Here is a 19,828-nt window from a genome sequence, read left to right as displayed (position 1 = left end):
CCACTTTGTTAGCTATGTTAATTTTCATTATTGCTATTAAAAAAAGCTGTTTGATGGATTATTTAGAGATACTTATCAAAATGCTAATTTTTTCTTTATCTTTTGTTGTATTTACTTAGAGATATCTCRTGTGTGTAATTTAAACACTAGTTTTCAAATGGAACGTTAGCCTTTGGAATGATATGKTAGGATTATTTTATCTACTTATTTTATCTACTATTTTATCTACTGTTTTATCATCTATTTTATCTACTTCCGTGGAAGTATCAGCTAGGAAGTATTTCAGGAAGTAGCTGTAAAAGGAGTAAATCAAATATTGAAAATTAGTAAGGAAGGAATAGTAAAGAAAATGCYCCTACAGGAATCCTCCATCCCAAACAATGTAGTGTTACTGTTTTCCTCCTTGGACCATTTCTGCTATTTCTAAGGAGGTAAAGYTGATTTGGAAAAAAAAGGACAGGATGACCAGGATACTGAAAAGTGTGGAATGATTTCCAAAGGCRAGCAAGAAAAAGAATTTAGGTCACCTTAGGCTGAGGAAGATGTGAGAAAGGCCTGTAAACCCTGGGAATATAATAAAGAAGGTGATGTGGGAATGACTGTTTGCAGCATTTCCCTAGCARAAGAAATAAGGGCCAGCAAATGCATCTAAGGTTGCAGGTCTSAAGAAAGACCCAAGTCATTAAACCCCAGAGCATCTTGCCTCAGAAATTGCTGAATATTGACCAGTTCCTGGAAGAAAAAATCATTTAGGTTTATTAAATGTCTGGAAAAAATGCATTATTATTGCAGTTGTTATGTGACTGTGGAAATCTCTGTTTTACAGTTTATTTGAGTTCAAGAGACTTTAGATGGAGTAAAAATACAGGCATGCACCATTCTCATAATATTCATTCAGTATTTTCTATTGACCACTGTCGACCTCAGACTATTTGGCTGAATCATAGACTTCTGCAGTGGCTGTTCTCATGTTGTAACAGGTCAAAGTGTGTTGATCTTCTATCTTAAGAAAGGTATTTCTGAATGTCCCTGAATATTAAGCAGATAGGGTCAACAGTAGCAAAATTTTAGGTAAGTATATTTTAATATCCAAAATCATTTGAAAGGAGCACATTGCATGTCCTGCTGAGCATTTCTCCACTATGTGTTTTGCAGGAATAGTGAGAGAAATATGTGCAGTTGTTAYATATTGACGTAGCTTGTTCCATCAGCAGGTAGCATTGGATTTAAGAGGCTGAAACATAAGACAAGTGCTCAGGGTTGGTCTGTAAGATGATGCTATTTGTTGAAAGTCTTGTAGTTAATTGTTCCCAAGATGATCTGTTCCGTATAAGCAGTGCTACTGTGCGAGAAGTCCTATTTTGTGAGATAAAGCGAAATGTTTGCAGCTGATGATTACTGTAGACTATATAATTTTGAAATGTCTTTAATCTGAAGTGAAATAATTCTTCAAAATAGTATTGCAAATCTGAATTTCTTTTGCTGTAATAATTATATTTGAGGTTAGTTTTTTTCCTAGAGATCCTCTTCTCTTTTGAAATTATTTTGGGTTTGTTCTCAATATTCCTGGTTTGCAATGTATGGAAAGTCCACCAACAGGCAACTGTTTTGGAAGACGTAATCATTTTAGAGGGCACAGTGAAATTTGAATGAATATATTTTCTTAAAGTACAAGTACTCCTTTACAGGAGGCCTAATCTCTCTGGGTTCTGTGAGAYGTACTTTTGTTTTTCTCGGTCTGCAAATAAGAAAGGAGGGGAAAAAAAAGGAGGAATTCATGGTTGGTTGTTTTCATATTGAGTTGTCACCATTTTTAAGTGAGAAAAAAAATGGGAGTTTAGTCCTTTAAGTGAAATATGTATATCTCCCCATTTGGATTTTCCTTTTTTGCTATATCACTATAAATGCAATGAATTGGGAAACTCGGATATGTGTGTCTCCACATTCCCACCTCATCCTCTGAACCATGTGTGGGATTTGGGTTTAACCAGTGGAGCAAATAGCATACCTTCTAAAGGAGAAAGAAGTGTTGCCTTTAGTGTATTTGGGAATACTTTTAAAAATAAAGTGAGGCTATTGAAGAGCATCGATACCTTGGTTAATTTTTGCTTCTAATATTTTATAGCACTGCTCAGTGATACCTCTTTCATATATGTCATCACCTCAGTTCCCACATCTGCAGTGAAGTTTATTAGTAAGAGCTCAAATCTCAGGGGAAGAAGGAATCTAAAGAAAACCAGCTCAGAACTATTTCCTCTTTTCTTCATCTAAACATGGAGATTTAATGTAGGAGAGATTATTCTGYGAGCACGAGATGAATCAAAGTTTTYATACRGCAACAAAAAATATTGTCTRCCTTCAGTAGTAGGAATCTAAATACATTTCTTTGCATCTCAAAAACTTCAACCAGTTCCAGAAAAAGAATAAGGAGCTTTAACATATGGTAGACTAAAAGATCCCATCACCTMTGCACTTTCATGAGATTCATGGAAACGTGTTTTGACTGTAATGCCTTTGGACATACGTAGAAATTCCACTTCAAAGAGTGAAAAATAGATTGAATTCACAAGTAATTACGTTTTAATACTTTTTTCGTCTGACTAAAAAGGCATATTGTTTCCCAAACCCTTAAATTGTTTCATCTGCRAAATGGTGATTTAAATTGCTCTTTCAGCATTACATTCACAGGCCTTTCAGCTATTTCTGTTTGAAGGCATAGCGTTTCAAAGTGGTTTATTTAATAAGGCCATTTCTATTCTCTGTCTTGAGAGCGTTTTCTAAAGTCTTGAGACTTAAGCTTATGCGTGGAATATTATTTTAATTCAATGTAGAAATTAGCATTTTAAAGGAAAACAGCAGTTACAGGTTGAGAGTCCAAGACACAGAATGAGCCTCTTCTTTCACCGTGCAGTGACTGCTTGCAGAAAGCCCTCCTAAATGAGAAATAAATGCAGATAACCATCATAATTTAGCAGGAGGCCTTCATGGTTAAAGATCTTTTTAAAAAATAATCAGTGAAGTGGTGAGTGACCGGGGAGAGTAGAGTTCCTTGTGCATTAGAATTGGCCACAGTTCAGTGCTGGAGAAGGGGACGCGGGGGAGGATCTGAACTGGGAGCCCGACTGGCATTTCAGAAAGATGCTTCAGGCATCTGATAACTGGCTAGGCCATGTCATTTTTTTGTTTGCTTGCTTATTTTACTCATTATTAGACCATCATCTTACCCTCTCATGGGTGTGGTTTTTTTTTTAATTATTTAAATTTATTTAATTATTTAATAATTTGTTTCCTGTAAGCATTGTCTGGAACTAGACGTGACGTTAATAGAAAGGATTAGGAATATCCCTAAATTCAGAAAATGATTGTGCTCATCCTCCAAGATGGCATGCCTTGCTGCATAAAGCTCTGGGGATACATGAGGAAAATTGTTAGAGCTTCTGAATGTGGCTTTTTAAAAGAGATTGTTGTCACCCCACCACAATAAAAATAATTTTCTTTCTTAAGCATYAGTCAGCTTCGTTGCAACGTATAGCGACAGAGATTGAGAGCACCTGAATTGAACGATTAATGGCTCCAGTGTGTATTTTTGATGGAAGTTATAGGCCAATGAATGATCTTATTTAAGATTAACTGAAGATCTGATTAGAGGAGGTCACCATAACTGAGCTACTTTTTCTCTCTGGAGTTCATAGGGAAGAAAATACTGTTAATTAGTTTCTGCAAATATCTGTAAAGATCTTTATAATAAATCAGCAAAAAAGATCACTGATCGTATTTATAAGCTGTTCTAGGATAACTCTGTGAATTGAAAAGGAAATATTATTATTTAAGGGGCAGTGAACAAAATGCGCCTTCACTAGCACATTAAAAATAGTGTCCTGCTTACTGTTATATTCCCTCTTTCCTGTTAGAGTTTTTGTCTCTGCTATTTGCTAGAATGAATAACATTTGAGACAAGCTGCTTTCTGAGGTGCTGAGGTTTTTAGTGTCAGTACCAACTCGGTAGAATCCTAGACGGTAACTTAAGTATAAAGTTGCAGTAAGCAAAGCCAAAACTTGTCTAATTCATCTTGGTCACTACAAAAAATGTTCTTTTGATTTTTATATATATATATATATATATATATATATCTTTTAAGTTAAGGTTAAGTTTGTATCCTTTACGCATTGCAGAAATTACTAACGGATAAATCCTGTGTTTACAGTGAAACTATTTCTGACTCATTTTGTTTAGTCTTGATTAAAACCATTCCTTGTCTATGGGAAAATCAGGAAACTTGTAACACAAGAGTGTTCTTGCGCAACTGATATGGCTGTTCTTTTTTTCTTCCTTTTTCTCTCCCCTCTTTCCCCTTTCTAGGGTCAGTATAGGCCATCTGACTTGTTGTGTCCTGAGACGTATGTCTGGACGCCTATTGAACAGTGTCTGCCCCTGCTTGAGCGTTCTAAATATTGTCGTTTAAACCAAGATGTAAAAGCAGGTAAGTGTATAAGTAACAATGGGCCTCTAAGTTGTATGTCTTGTTTTCACAACATATTCCTATCATCTGCTGCTGCAACGTTACGGAAATCTTATCTATTAAAAAAAAGCCTCTAAAATGCAGTGCACCTTCAGCAAACAAAATCCAGAGCGCCTCCAGCAAATACAGTCCTGCTTGCTTAACAAAAAAGAAGCAATAAAGATTGAAATATATTCCATTTCATGGTTTATTCGTAGTTCAGAATTAACATATCATGGTGTCTTCACATGAGTATATATATATTACATATATGCATGAGTAAAGACAATCAAATATTATTCCTCCATTAGATTCTAGGCTGACAAATGCATGAATAAAGTAAGTTAGCATCAGTGTAGCCAAAGGAAATGACTTGAAGCTTAAAAGCATCAAATGTTAAGAAATGAACTGCCAGATTTAGAGTCAGAATGTGTCTGAAGAATATTTGCAGAATATAATTAAAAATCTTAAAAGCACCTTAAACATCTTGAATTAGGTTAGATATAGTTTTTGCCAGCATGGAATGGTCTAAATTACTACTGACCAGAATATAATACAGTGTTAATACTATAAAATGATGTAATCAAATGAAGAAATCACATATGCTTGCTGCAGTTATTACCTCTATGGGCTGATTCCAGGCTCCAAGGAGGTTCTTTCAAGAAGAGAATAGTAGGTTTGGTGCTTGGATCGAAAACAAAAATCTTTTTAACTTCTTATTAATAACAAATTACTCTTTTTCATTCTTTTTTGTTTTTTTCCATCCTGAATAGAAGTTAAGTCAAATTGTGTTATGTAGAGATGTTAGTCATTAAGTTTATGAGTGCATAACACCATGATCTGTTTATAACTGTCAAAAATACAGATTTACTTTCCTGTGAGACTGAGTTTCTTTGAGATCAGCTTTTATTTTTATTCTGAGTTTTGAGATGAGCTTTTTTTTTTTTTTCCAATGGCTTTATTTTAGCATTTTTACGGTTAGATGGTTAGATGACTGTTGGAAGGGTGGGATGTAAATATATGAAAGGAATTGGAAGAGAGATGACAAGTTAAGTGCMATTGTGAACTTCTGGAGACCCTGCTTCAGTTCTGTGGCTTTCCTGCTGAAAGGGTAATATTCTGTGTTCAGATACTGCAATAGTTGGTTAAATACACTTTTAGATATAGATACTGCTTTCTATGTTGTTAGTAGAAGAATTATGATGAGTGTTCTTTAAACATAGTATTCTTTTCTAATCCAGTTGCTAAAGCCAAGAGATAGAGGGGAAAATCAAGTAGGGAACGTACTTGGATGCTCTTTGAAGAGGTTGTTTACCACTCARTTGATAAGTGTATTCAATGGGCAGCACAGATTGATAACTAGAATCATCACTAGCTTGTGGATAGGAGATATATAACTTATCCAAATTATAAAAGAAAGAAGGGAAGTTGTTTTAGCGGCCAGTGCTTTTCAAGATGCAATAAAAAGAAAATAGTGCATTCACTGAAAATAAATAAATAAAACAGAAATCCAAGAAGTATGACAGCTAAAGTACAGCCTTTTGAAGGTGTTAACCCCATAGCAGCCAAAGGGCARCATCTTTTCCGTTCTGTGGAATTCCTGTGGGGTATCAAGCATTTGGAGACTGCAGGACGTAAAACTTTACATCTTTATCAGCGCACAGTCTCACTCTGCAGGCACTGCTACAAGTGTGACTTATGTCCTGTGGTTTAAGGAAATTGCAGCATAGCTCTATGTTGAAATGAATTGGACCTGCTGTAAGCTTATATTCCCTTGAGGTTTAAGTGGTTGCTAGCTGTTAGGAAGCTGTTTCTCAATGTTAAAATCAGTTTCCTTCTTATTTCTTTATACAATACTCAGTTTAATTAAGTTACACTGAATTGGAGAGAGCAATAAAATATAAAGGTCTGCTGTATTCAGAAGAACTAGAATCCTTTTATGAATGAAGGGCGTTTATTAGGATCTTACTGTATTGATCACTATGCGGTAGCCAGTCACCTTCTTACAAATATAGAAGGAGGTAGTGGAGGAGAGTAGTAATTAAAAGAGGATTTGGATAATGATGAATTCAGAAAGCTGCGACAAGGCTTCAACTGCATTTTACTGCAGAAATATGCAGGCAATTAGCCTTCCCTTTGTAAGGATGAGCTATCCCTGACATGAAGTGGTGAGCACGGATAGGGGTATGATTGTTTAAAAGATATAAAAGCAAAAGAATTAATGGCAGTGTTCTGCAGGTAAGGGCTTGCCAGTGACTGCACATGCATGCTGAAGCTTATAAATTCAGTCAAATGATAGCAACTTGCTAAAATACTCTTGGGCATCCTCTGTCTTCCACGCTGCTCAACTTCCTGCTGGAAAAGCTGCTCTTTAGGGCCTCATTTTGGTACCTCCACTAACTCCTGTGGTATCCTGGCAGTACGTTTCTCCAATCACTGTCCATTTCTCAGAGCCCAATTCCCAGGCTTATTTTTCCCAAACATCTGCTGAGCGTTTCTGTTTGTTGCTTGTGAGACAAGCCTGTGAAAAACAGCCTTGTAAAGTCAGGTCTTTATGAAAAATTTGCTTTTGAGGTTGTAATAAAATCAGTGGAAAACTTCAAATCTTTCCTCCTATCAGCACTGCGCTGCCAAAAGCTTTAAGAGGCAATGTCAGATAGGGCAGATAYAGTCCCAGTCCAAACTGGGGGCTTCAAAGCCTTCATATTTTTATAACCTCCTGACTGTGTTTAAATACCCCTATGTGACCATAAGGTGGGATGCAGCAGCCACTTCTTTTAGGGTTTTCCTACCCATGTAAAAAGCTGCACTTTAGTTGTATGTTGGTGTTTATAGAGAACTCTTTGCCAATAAGAACTCCTGGGGAAAGTGATGAATTGGATATGGGGACACACAAAACTATGTCAGAGATGGATRTAATTCTGGTTATTTCGGGTCAAGTTCAACTTTTAGTATGTTAAGTGGAAAGCAAAGGTAGAGTTTAAATTAAATTGAAAAGCCTGGCATGACATTTTGCTCTACTGTGCAAGAATATGCKTGAAGTGCTCTGTAATAAAAAGACAGTATTAATAACATTTTCAATATTCCTGAGTTGAGCAAATGGTGATGAAAAGCCTTTCAAATATGTAATTTATAGAAACATAAGCAAAATTTAATCCATATAAAAAGTAAATCTTAAAAGCTGCTGTAATTTTACATGTTAATGTTGAGCTGGAATGGGCTTGTCTATTTAAATTGTGAAAATGTGAAAGGAGAGTTACAAAGGTGACAGCGTCAGTTGTACACACACATACACATGTATATGTGTATTTTTCCCTTTTAATGTCTATGTATTCCCCTTGAAGATTTGTGCCTTTAAGAAATGGTATAATTAGGGCTGAATCTAGATATCAATGTCATTCAAGTCCAGCTTAAAAAAACCCAAAAACCTTTGTCCAGATTTACATACTTTTTGCTTATCATCCCTATGATGATTTATTTATACTAAATTTCAATATTTCTCACATTTTACTTATTTGGATTTTTTTATTCTTTTCTTACCAGTTCTACTATTTTTGTCATTATAAATTGCTAAATCCTGTATTTTACTGAAGTTCTTTCAGGACTGCCACGTTTGTATTTTTGTGCATTTAATTTAAGGGTGAATCCTAAACACGTGGCAGCGTAGCTTTGAAAATATTTGGGGCAGATTTACACATCAAAAACAGTGCATAAATAGGCCTAGACAGTCAAAGTTATTGTTAGCCATCAGTTCTGAAAAAAAGCGACACAATTCAATTGTAAAGCAAGAAATGTCTTTAAAACATTGTGACTTGAAATACGGCCACAGTATGAATTCCGTTTTGGATTAAGTTCTGGCTCATCTTTGCTAAATATTTCAGCTTTACGACTTTTATATTATTTGATACTCCTTTATTACATCTACCTTTGCCRTACTACACGTAGCAGAGTATTCAGTACACCCCAAGCTCCATCTCCTGACTTTGGGTGGAACTCCTGGAACATTTGCCTTCCACTGAAAATTCCTTGAAAATCAGTTTTATTCCCAAATCACCTTTGCTGTTGCCGGGAGGACACAGCTACGTGTTGGCAGCTCCTGYGCTGAACTTTTCCCAGGCTCTGAGCCTTTGGAACCATCCTGGGTGCCGCAGGATTTGCTCACTCCAGATGACTGCAGTGACATCAGACCTTCTTTCCCTATGGAGCTCTCAGGAACGTAATTGATTCCACGTTTTAATTATTTTTATCCCCTCAATTGGTTGCTATAATGTGATTTATTTAGCTGATAAGCTGCTGCCAATTGCATCGGAGTTGTCTGTTGCATGAAAACACCTGCGGTTGTAGTTCCCAGCTTGACTTTTGTCTACTTGTTTTTCTCATTGTCATATACCGTCTTAATGAGGATTTCCCCCCCTTCTTTTCTAAAGATATTTTACTGCTTTCTGCCATTTCCCTTGCATTCAACTGAAATATTGCTTGAATTAATAACAGTAAACTCTCCAACACCTTCAGAAATATTTCTTTCTCCTTCCCAGTGTTTCGAGCAGTCTCTCTATAAAACGTAATCCTGTAACTTCTATTGTCCTTGATTCCTTTGCAATTTTTCTGTAGTAGATCCCTGGACAGTGAGCTGTTGTTGGAGAAATACCAATATCATTTAAATCTAGCTCTCTGGTGCTCTTTCACCAAGTTAGAATGATTAAATGTATTAAAAGATAGCCCCTCATAAATGTACCTGGAATTTTATGCTTTCTGTTTTATGTGCTCTCTAACACTAAAATTTCTTTCAAATAATTCCAGAACGATGGGCTGTATCGGGAGCTCCTTAGCAATGATAATATAGTCAATATATTTAAGATAATTTATTTGCAGATAAGCAGAAGCCTTTACTTTTTTTTCCTGCTTGCTGTGAATAACAGTTGAAAACTAGAAATCAGTTACAAACTTTTGTATTAGACACGAAATATTTTCCATTGAACAAAAGCTGTGTTTACTACTAGAGTAAACAGAGATTTCAAAGATTGTGATTCAAAAAGTTATGATTTTCTCAGAGTTGCTGAACCACAGAGTTGACTGAGAAAATATTGGAAATTTTGCTGTGCGTCCTTGGTGACTTTTGCTTGCTGCTTTTAATTTAAAGCTCTTGTCACTCATTGTTTTTTCTCTTAGCTACTGCTTTCTTTAACTGTATTCTTATTTTGGTCTGAGGTAGTATATTTATACTGCAAGGGATACTGATCATAATATTTCTTAATATGAGTGTGGTATGAAAGAAGCARTATTCTTCTTTCTAAAAATGAACACTTCATTTTTTTAAAATACATATTTTTATTAGTGACTAYGGCTTATATCACTGTAATATTGTCTATTCTAGTTTTGCAATGATGAGATGGCTCTTTCTTTTGATCCTTTTTGATCTTGTTTGAAAACTGCTCTGTCATAAAATCTTTTAGCTCCCTGCAGATGGTTTTTTTAAACCTTTTACATGTATTTTCATGTATTTTTTCATGGTTTAGCAACTTTGAACACCATATTAACCTTAAAAATAAGATTCTTATAAGATACATGATTACTTCAAAATCGAAAAATTAAAAACTGAACCCAAAATCTCTTTTAAGCATTCAGTTTTGCTCTCTGTCTGAAAACAGGACGTTTACCTATTGCTGATCCTTGTCCTTGTGGATTTACTAGGGAAAACAGATTTTGGAGATTTCATTAAGTAAAATGGAACTTCCATTGCAGGACGCAGTCCAGGGTACAGTTTTAAACTGAGAGCAGTGCTTTGCACGATTCCTTTCCTTGACTTTTTCACCCTGGTGAAGAAGATCCCAGCTGTATTTTTGCACGGGGTGGGTGCAGGAGCCTGGGCAGCACGAGGGGAACTCAGGGCACCTTTGCCACTGCTGCTGATTTTCACCTCACAGCCCTGAATTTTTTTATAAGAAAACGCAGCCCTTGAAACTGTTTTTAGCCAGGATGTTCCAAGTGGTCTCTACCTTGCACAGTGTGTCGGATCAGAAGCAGCAGCACTTTTGTGGAGCAGCCGAACGGCAGCTCGCAAAGGCTAAAACATCTCAAAACGAAGGTTGGGTTGTGAATATAAACTTGTTCGCTACTTCATGGGTAATTTTTTTAAATTATTCTCTCTGCCGTGCTATTCCCTTGAGATGTGTCAAATAAGGAGGTATKTTGTCTGCAAAATAAGGCTTCTTATGGCTCTTTTCATTTCAGTTTTGCACATTTTTCAGGGTTTTCTGAGCTAGCTTTGCCTGCATTGCAGGAGCACTAAACTTTGGTATTTCTAGACCATAAGATCTAAACCATAACTCATGCAATACGAACAATGAGTTTCTTGTTTCAAAGATGATGAAAAAACCTTTGCTAAGTAGTGAACGTCTCCAAATTGCTTTACCTCCTAAATTTACGATCTATCCCAGAGAGATTTATTTATTTACTTTCCTGCAGACTAAACTGGTACATTTAGTTTCTGGGTTAAGTGTCCTTCTCTGAAACGCCACTCTGTGCAGCGACAGTCTCTGCATGTTGGATCCTCCTGTAACCTCAAATCCATCTCTCCAACCAGATGACTACAGTAAAAGAAATACAAGCAATTTTGAGGAAGCAAATTGCTGTGATGGCCGTATCCTCGTTTCAGAGATGGTGACATTTAAAGAAACTGAAAGTTATGATCAGAGATGGTGTCAGTTCAGAGGTAGCAGGAGAATCACGTTTCTTTTTTGAGTTAGAAGCACCAAACTTCAGTAAGGCTTTTTACTTATGTTAAATACATTCTGTATATAAAAAATAAAATTATTGTTTTTCTTTTAAAAACTRGCAGTTGTTCTACTTTTTTTCCTATTTAAATAATTAAAAAATCAATAGTTTTTTTTTTTTAGCTATTTCTTCATTTATTTCTCTGACAATGGGAAAGTGGACTTTAAAAGAAACATAGCTTGCTCTCATTTCTGGATTACACTACTGGCAAATAAATAGTTCTGTGAGGAGGATTTTCAAGGGAGTTGAGGAAACWGGTAACAGTGAGTGGGCACATGTCATATCAGGCCCTAAAGAATTTATGACTGTAGAACATGACCCGTGTTCCTCAGTTCTGCTTGGATCCAGAAACATCATCCTTGTAGTTTGTGATTTAGACGGAAGTTTTTGCTTGCACTCCCATTTTCTAAGGCACATTTAGCTAATATTTTCAGGATTATCAAAAATCCAGATTCTCCATTTAGAAATAATTGTGTACAGTARTTCTTCCTTGCTGAGCCCGAGTTTTAAATATCCATTTTGTCTTCTTTCTGCTGTTTCCAGTAGACATGGAAAAGGAATGCTTCAAGGACCTGAATTACGACTGTCTTTTTTAATCAATATTGATCAAAAGCAGCTTGAAGCAAATCAGCCACCAATGAAAGGCTGATTTAGTAATAGTTTGCTACAAAAAGCTTTGATCCGTAGCATTTTTCATTGTGATGTTGGCTTCAAGCCTGCTTAGAATTGCAGCAGTCCATTGTAGAGCTCGCCCTCCATTCTCTTGATTTGCAGTTTTACATGTGCTTGCTAAAGAGAAATGCGGGATTGATGATCAGATGTAGCTGTTTTTCRCTTGGCATTTATTAGGCAGTAAAACTAAAGATTAATGTACTTAGACTAAAAATATTTTGCTTTCCGCTTTGCAAAATAATTTTATTAAAAATGCTGATAAAATACTACATTGTAAGGAAAATAATCGGAACATTAACCCCTGAACTCTCAAAGAGCATTTTGCTTTTGCAGAGATTAAAAACGGTAAAATAATTTATTCATCCTTATTTTATTTTGGTATTTCCACAGGAATGCCTATCAGCATTTTGGAAACCTATTTTGCTCTCAGGTTTTTCAAGTTTGTGTTTTTTAGGGTAGGTGGTTTTGAATGTGCAAAAGAAAATAATAATAAAAAAAAAGTGTTTTGTAAGAATGGAGACTTTCCATTCTTCAAATTCTTTCTGGTCTCTTGAGTATAAAAGTATTTGTGGGGCTGGTTGTGGATGAGCCTTTGAAGGCTGGTGTTACTGGTAGCTTATTGCTCGCTGCTGCTCAGCAGCCTTGCCCCATGGGTTTGATGAGCGTAAGAGCGGGAGGTCCATAGCCAGGCCCAAAAACGTAACTGGTAGCTAATATCTGCCAAGATAAAACATTATGTGGAGGGTTTTAAGTCCAAAATTACTACCTCTTTTTTTTTYCCCCCCCTCTTCCCCTTGGTACTTAGAGAAAAAATATCTGATATACTTCATTTTTTCYAGAAAGAAACCCTCAATTTATTTCACATTTAAATAAGCACTGTTGATCTTTGGTCTCTGCTCTCTGCGTGAGCTCCTGTGCTGCCAAGGATTGTAGCCTCCCCCAGCATCTCRGCCCTTTTCGTGTTCACTGAAGGCAGATGTAAGGTGTGCACAATGCACCTGTGAGTTGTGTTTAATACTGATGTGAGATTTAAAAAAATAGTAATTGCTCTCCAGCTGTTGGAAGTGTCACATGAGAAGACTTGGACACTCACACTTGGACTTTCTTGGTTATTAMGTAGTTAAATAATGTTGATGTTTTTTGTTTTTGCGTGCATTCATTTCTGTTATGGTGAAAAGGTACGTTAAAAACAAAGGTCTGTGTGAATAAAGGGCTTTACAAGGAATGTGATAATTATTTCAGGGGTGAGCGTACTGGGAAGATAAAATTTAGCTCCTCAAGCATACTAGGACATGAAAAAGGACACTTTACAATCCCAATTATCCCCTTCTGATATGAAAGGACCAAAACTGCATCAGATTTCACTATAAGTGATATCCTATGTGATTTTCTTTAAACAGTGTATGTGCTGTTGTCTTTTTTATTTTTTTCATTTTCCATGACATCACAGTGGCAGGGTTGAATTACACATGAATTCTGTATTCAAATTTTTGTGTGTGTGTATATATATGTACATATATAAAGCTATGTAAACAACTTACTGCTCCAAAGTTATAAGGGAATAGATAAAAAAGTCACAATTCCATCAAAAGAGGTTCAGATGTGTTTTTAATTTTGAGACTACAGATTTAAGTTGATTGATGTTGTACTCCAATGTAAACTGATTTGCATTGATGTGAAAAGTGTGAAAAGAAAGCACTAGATAAAACTAATAGAGTTTTCAAACATTGAAGTAGAAGCTTAAGACTGTTTTGGCGTCTTCTAATATAATTAAATAAAATTATATTTAAATGTAGTTTATATTTAGACATTTAAATATAATACAGTATGGATAGCCAGTGTTTTATGTTGTGCTCTATGGTGCCTAAATCTCATGTACTCGGCCCTAGATATCTGCTTTTYCTGATGTTTTGGACTACCTAACTTTACCTCCTTTATATATATATAAAGTATCTCATGCAAACAATATTGATGACATCTGAACTTAGGGGAGAGTGCCGATTTCTTAAGAAGGCACTTAGAAATTGGGTGGTGTGGCAGAGTCTTCTGAAACTTGGAGAAGTTCTAGAATTATGCTAAACTGGAGTGAGGAGGTATGTGAGGAAGCAAACCTTAAAGAACAAACTAGCTATRAATTATGGCTCGAATCCCGATGATCCAAGAATTAAGTAAATGCAAGAGCCCCTCAGAAATCAAACCTATAGTTTTATATACTTTGAGGTTTATACAGATGAATGTTTGGACTACTCATGAGGAGAAGCAGAGATCGATGGGAGGCTCAGGAATTACAAAAAAAGAAAATGCCAGAAAAGGAGGGGAAAAAAACCTTTTCAAGTTTTCAGGGCTAACAATGTCATGTTCTGCAGTTAGAATAATGAGTAAAGTTAATGTAACACTACATGATATTATTCTAAACTGAGATTTCTTCTCCATTCCAGCTTCAGTCAAAGAGAAAAGGGGGTTTAGGATCAGTTACTGCCTGCTTATATATAAATCAGTCTTTTTCATGTATCACTTACCCGCAACAGAGTTTTGCTTTCCTATTTGTTGGGTCATTTCTTCTTTAAACAATACCGGCGCCCAGTCTTCTTTTATTTTCCATTCAGTTCTCCTCGGTGCGTTTTACTTAGGGGCTTAAATGGCTGAAGAAAATATTTTCCAGCACTCAGGGGCTGCTGGCACCAAAACGGTAGCAATTGAAAGCTGACTAGATTTTAAGGTACGGATTTGATATTGTGGTGACAGAACTTCCTTTTCAGTCTCTCTAAAAGCTCAACTATGGACCTGAGATTAGTTTAGTGAAGACTTTACATTGTGGTAAGAGGATTCTTTTTCAGATGGAGGTTAAATTATATATATATTCTAAGTACTTTCACAGAAGGTTATTTTGGTCGTGTAAGTTTTTAGTTTGGGGGGAGTTGATGAACACTGTTCACTAGAACAGTTAATCTTTGTGAAGGAGCGGTGGAAGTCGTGAGGGCCATTATTTCTGTGCCTCTCAAATCTTACTGACTTGGATTCAACCTTAATGTGTAGAACAAGTGTAAATACAACCAATCAGACATAAGTTCCTAAGACCAAGCATAGTTGGCTTTAAACTTTTCCTTTACCTATTACCAAGTCTRTAAGTGTATACTTTATGCATATATCTCACTGTCTACGTTTAGCTTAAAGCATGTCTGAGGTATTCATAGTGATTTTCAAGATATTTGGGACTATTAGATTTTCTCAATTGCTCTGGGAGAGCGTTCACCTGCCTAAGAGCTGTAAGAAAACTCAGCTGGAGTCCAAGTAAGGATTGGTCTACAGCAGGGTTTGGCAAGCCACTCTTCTCCCCCAGAAAATACTTGGCAGCAGCAGTTAACAAGTTTGTTAGAACCCTGGTAGTAATAACTATGTCTAATATAACTATAGAGGTAGAGCTAGTGTGATTCTGAGTCCAGAGAGGATAATGTACCAACTGTGCTTGATGTGATGAGAAGTGGACTAAGCCTATAAAAACATATGCTGAACAAGAGCAAAGTTCATCCGAGCCACTTAGGCTATAGGGAAATCGAAGGTACAGTAGCTTTAGTTACTATAAGAAATTGAATTTGGGGCCAGGAGTACTGCAAGCCAAAAGATGAACTCATTCAGTGTATCAGGCTTTGGTGTTTTTGAAGAGCAATGGATGTCAACTGTTAGTAGTGAACAGCTTTGGAAGTGCTTTCAGGATGAGATTTTAGGATTTTTTATGAAGGCTACACTTGGCATAAATCCACTTCAGGACACAAACTAATAGCCTAGATGTGCAGTAAATATAAACTTTTCCATTTACGGATCTAAAATAACTTTGAAGTTGTGTCACTGTGTCAAGCTAAACTTGCTTTTTTTTTTCCTCAGTGAACTTTCAGAAAGGAGAATGGAATAGAAGATTAAGTAGAATGGGTAGAAAAACAACCCATCAGAAGGGTATTGGCCCCACATCAAAAACTAAATGCACTTCAAAGAGTTRGAGAAAGCCAAAAAAAAGTGTTTTTTACTTTGGTCTCTATATAAAGCAAGTGCCAGCAATAATTAGCAGAGAATGCGATCTTTGCATGTACTATTCAGTGTTTCTTGCTTCAGATCACTTTTTTATTCTTAAGTTTTAAGCAGTACATTGTCCTTTCAAGTTAGGAGTCAAAACACAGATAAAAGTCATGAAGTCATTTTTGACTTTGTAAAACAGGTTGCRGTAGTTTTCACATACTAAATGCAGTCCATTAGCAAAGCTTATTGGAAAGGCACTATATCTACTGATTTTGCTCATGACGTAGCTACTAAGAATACTTGGTTTTYCATGGCCTTTTTTAAAATTTGAGTCAGCTGATCAATCAGCAGAAGACTTCATTGCAGTTGTTTAATTGGGACAGGATGTGTTTGAACATAAATTTAGCGTAGAGATTGATAAAGAGCACAAAGCTGAATATTGATTCTTACCCATACTGTCTTTCCAGTCAGAGTAGTCTCCTTGTGCCAAAAAAACCTTTGAGCTTACATCCCAGCATGACATTTTAGTAAGCATATCTGCTCTCTCATAATTCAAATGTATCTACTTCAACTTTCAAAGTCGTATTTCAGCTTCTGCTTTTAAGCTAACTTGCATTCATGGCTATTGAAATCTGAAATTCAGAAAAGGCCAAAACTTTTTACAGGAATTTTGTAATAACTTTATCCATTTATCCTATGATAATTGCCTCAGACATGTGGCAGAAAAATAACCTGTGTTTCACCTATGCTTTATCCCAGTATTCATCTGTAGATTTGCTTTATTACTTCATGTAGTTTTCAGTATATGTATTGAAATTAACTACACAAACATAAAGATCACAATAACAATATATTTAACTAATTTTTGTGTTTTCTGATTCTTTTTGCAGTTGATGAAGGTTGTGTTAAGGAGCTGGGCAGAGTTAAAGTACTTCACAAGCGAACCGTAATGCCTTACAGCGTGTATAAGAGAAGAAGGAAGGGGCCAAGTGATGAAGCCAGTGTTCAGCAATATGCAAGTTTGGTCGGACAGACCTGTTCAGAAAGAATGTTGCTGTTTAGAAGCTGAAAAAGTCATTAAATGGCRCCTGAATGGCACCACAGTTCATTGCACTGCCACTGGATGATATGTAATATAGTTGTGTGTTAGTACGCCTGTTAAAATAGCAGTATAAAATACAGATATATATCTAGGCTGTTTGAATACATGGTTCTTTATTTAAAGACAAACTCCATTAAAAGTTCTGACAATACAATAAGGTGTTAGCAATATAAACTTAGATAAACATGCTTGCAATATATTTTAATTAAGTAGTTCTAGCCTTTCTTTCAATTTTGAATAATTCTAAGCATCTAAGCAAAGTGAAGAACAAGTGTCTTTTTTTATAGAGACAAAGGTTACCTACAGCTAGGCTAACAATACCTAAATTACAGATGTTTTCAGGTAGYACCTTGGATGTCAATTATTAAAAACTGCCATGAAATCAATGCTCCAATTTGTATGGTTCTGAACTATTKCAAGAGAATTCAAATATGCAGTTACTTTCTAATATGGAATTTGGCATTGTTTAATTCTACTTTAATAGTATATTTAAAAATAGGAAGAAACAATACTTTTCACTGTACATTTTTCATTTATTTGAAGTATCAGGTTAGATCCTAGTGAAAGGTGGAATTCACAGTACATTCTTAGTGGTCAGGGAGGCAATGCTTTGGAAAACTTCCCCCTTTAGAGATGAAACAGAACAGTTGCACTATTCATTTGCCAAAGATGTACAGCCAAGTGGCACAGACTTTTTTTTTCCCCTTTTTTTCCTTTTTTTTTTTTTTTTTTTTTTTTTTTATACAAGCCTTATCCTTTGTCTGAAAACAATGGATATATTAATGCACATCATTAATGTGAAATAGGTTTAGGGAGGTTTATCTTGTAGCTCTCTAGTGCACATTCCAGAACTGTGTTCCAAAATAACATGAGGTAAGAGTGCTGTTCTATGTYGCATTTTTCACCTGCAGCATTGTATGGGGAAACTTGCATATCATAGAGGTTTATTGTAACTTAATTCATTTGTGTTGCAGCACTCACAGGTTAACATCTTTAATAGTAATAAACTAAGTGTTTCTGTTGGAAACGCAGAAAGTCATCATGCTTTATCAAAGCTCTTTATCTGATATTTGAAGTTCATCATTAGTAGATTTTGTGTCAGTATCAAACCATACAAGTTTTAGGAATTTGGGGAAATATACTGTTGTATATTTCTGTTATATGTGATAACAATATAACAATCCCAGTGCATTGCAGATTTAACTTTTTCTTCATATCAGTTTGGCCGTTGTAATATTGGTATTGAGCACAGGTTCAACAGTAATTTTGAAAAAAAGTTAGTCTGTGTTAATTGGGGTTTGTTTCATAATCTACTGTTAATCTGTACCTCTGCAACAAAATTGATTATTTTTGTCAGCGTTATATCTGTTGTGTGTTGATCAGTTATTTGGAACCCTGAAATTTCTGTATGCTGTAACATCTAGTTTGTCCATGCTTTATGTAAGTCTGTGACCACAGGAGAACCACCAGATATTATTTATGAATATTTTTACCTAGAGTTCCTACTGGAGGTAAGGAGGAAAGAGAAGAAATACTCTCTCCACTCAATGGATGGTCAAAAAACATAACATTTTCTGCCTTTGCAGTGTGTTGAAAGGCAGTGTTCACCTATATAACCTAAAGAACACATGAGAGAACCTCCTAATGTGATGCAAAATTTGGTAAAGGACACAGAAGAATTCCACTGTGACTCAAAATCTTGAAGATTATGAAGATGGTTGCATGATGCTGTGTTCCTGAGGCTGTTGAAATTAATAGATAAATACTTGTTAACTTCCAAGGGAGCRGACTAGCTGGCTAGTATGGAGAGTTCTGAAGAGTTCCATTCTCTCTGTCTACCATTTGCTACTGATACACCTTCCACATACTTATTAGATTTTTTCTTTTGTTCTGTTTCTTTTCTTAGGGAACTTTCAAGCCTACAATTAAGGTTAGATATTTATAAAACTGAAAATTGAGTACAGCTTGAAGTTGCCAATGTGACAACTACAGGCATACCTGGGAGCTATTGYGGGTTTGATTCCAGAACACCACAATAAAGTGTTTATGGCAATAAAGTGAATCACACACATTTTTTTTATTTCCCAGTATAAAGTTTTTTTGTACACTGTGCTGAAYTCTATTAAGTGTGCAATAACATATTGTCTAAAAAGAGTGATATACATACCTTAATTAAAAATATTTCATTGCTAAAAGAAATGTTAACCATCATCTGTGCCCTCAGCAAGGTGTAATCTTCTTGTGAATGGAGGGTCTTGCTTCAATGTTGATGCTAAATTGTCAGAGTGGTGGCTGATGAATGTTGGGGTGGCTGTGACAGTTTCTTAAATTAAGACAACCATGAAGTTTCTCTCATTGATTGATTCTTCCTTTCATGAAGGATTTCTTTGTAGCATGTGTTCTTTGATAACTTTCTACCCACAGCACAACTTCCTTCAAAATTGGAGTCAGTTCTCTCAAACACTGCCGTTGCTTTCTCACTTTTATTCAATATTCTAAATTCTTTGTTGTCATTTCAACAGTATTGACAGCATCTTTGCTAGGAGCAGATCCCATCTCAAGAAAGGAACTTTCTTTGTTCATCCATACAAAGAAACTTCTCATCTGTTAAAGTTTAATCATAACAGTGCAGCAATTCACATCTTCACGTAGCACTTTTAATTCTAGAATTACAATTTTCTTGCTGTTTGCACYACACCTGCAGTTACTTACTTCATGTAGGACTTCAACCCCTCAAAGTCACCCATAAGGGTTGGAATCAACTACCAAA

General features: G+C 35.8%; 1 protein-coding gene across 4 annotated transcripts in view; it reads left to right on the top strand.

The window, feature by feature from the left end:
- The window catches only part of ATE1 (arginyltransferase 1), a 56,821-nt gene extending 39,111 nt beyond the window's left edge, over positions 1–17,710 (top strand). For all 4 annotated transcript variants that reach the window (XM_026050530.1, XM_026050529.1, XM_026050528.1 and 1 more), the window contains 2 exons: positions 4,361–4,481; positions 16,847–17,710. In XM_026050530.1, the coding sequence (XP_025906315.1) occupies positions 4,361–4,481; positions 16,847–17,025 (300 nt within the window). In that variant the 3' untranslated portion in view covers positions 17,026–17,710. The remainder of the gene's footprint in view (positions 1–4,360; positions 4,482–16,846) is intronic.
- The last annotated feature ends 2,118 nt before the right edge of the window (positions 17,711–19,828 follow it).

Source organism: Nothoprocta perdicaria, unplaced genomic scaffold, assembly GCF_003342845.1.
Source record: "Nothoprocta perdicaria isolate Ctin4 unplaced genomic scaffold, notPer1 scaffold_7, whole genome shotgun sequence".
NCBI classification, from domain to species: Eukaryota; Metazoa; Chordata; class Aves; order Tinamiformes; family Tinamidae; genus Nothoprocta; species Nothoprocta perdicaria.
Note: the sequence above shows the minus strand (reverse complement) of the source record. Positions and strands in the feature narration are given on the sequence as shown.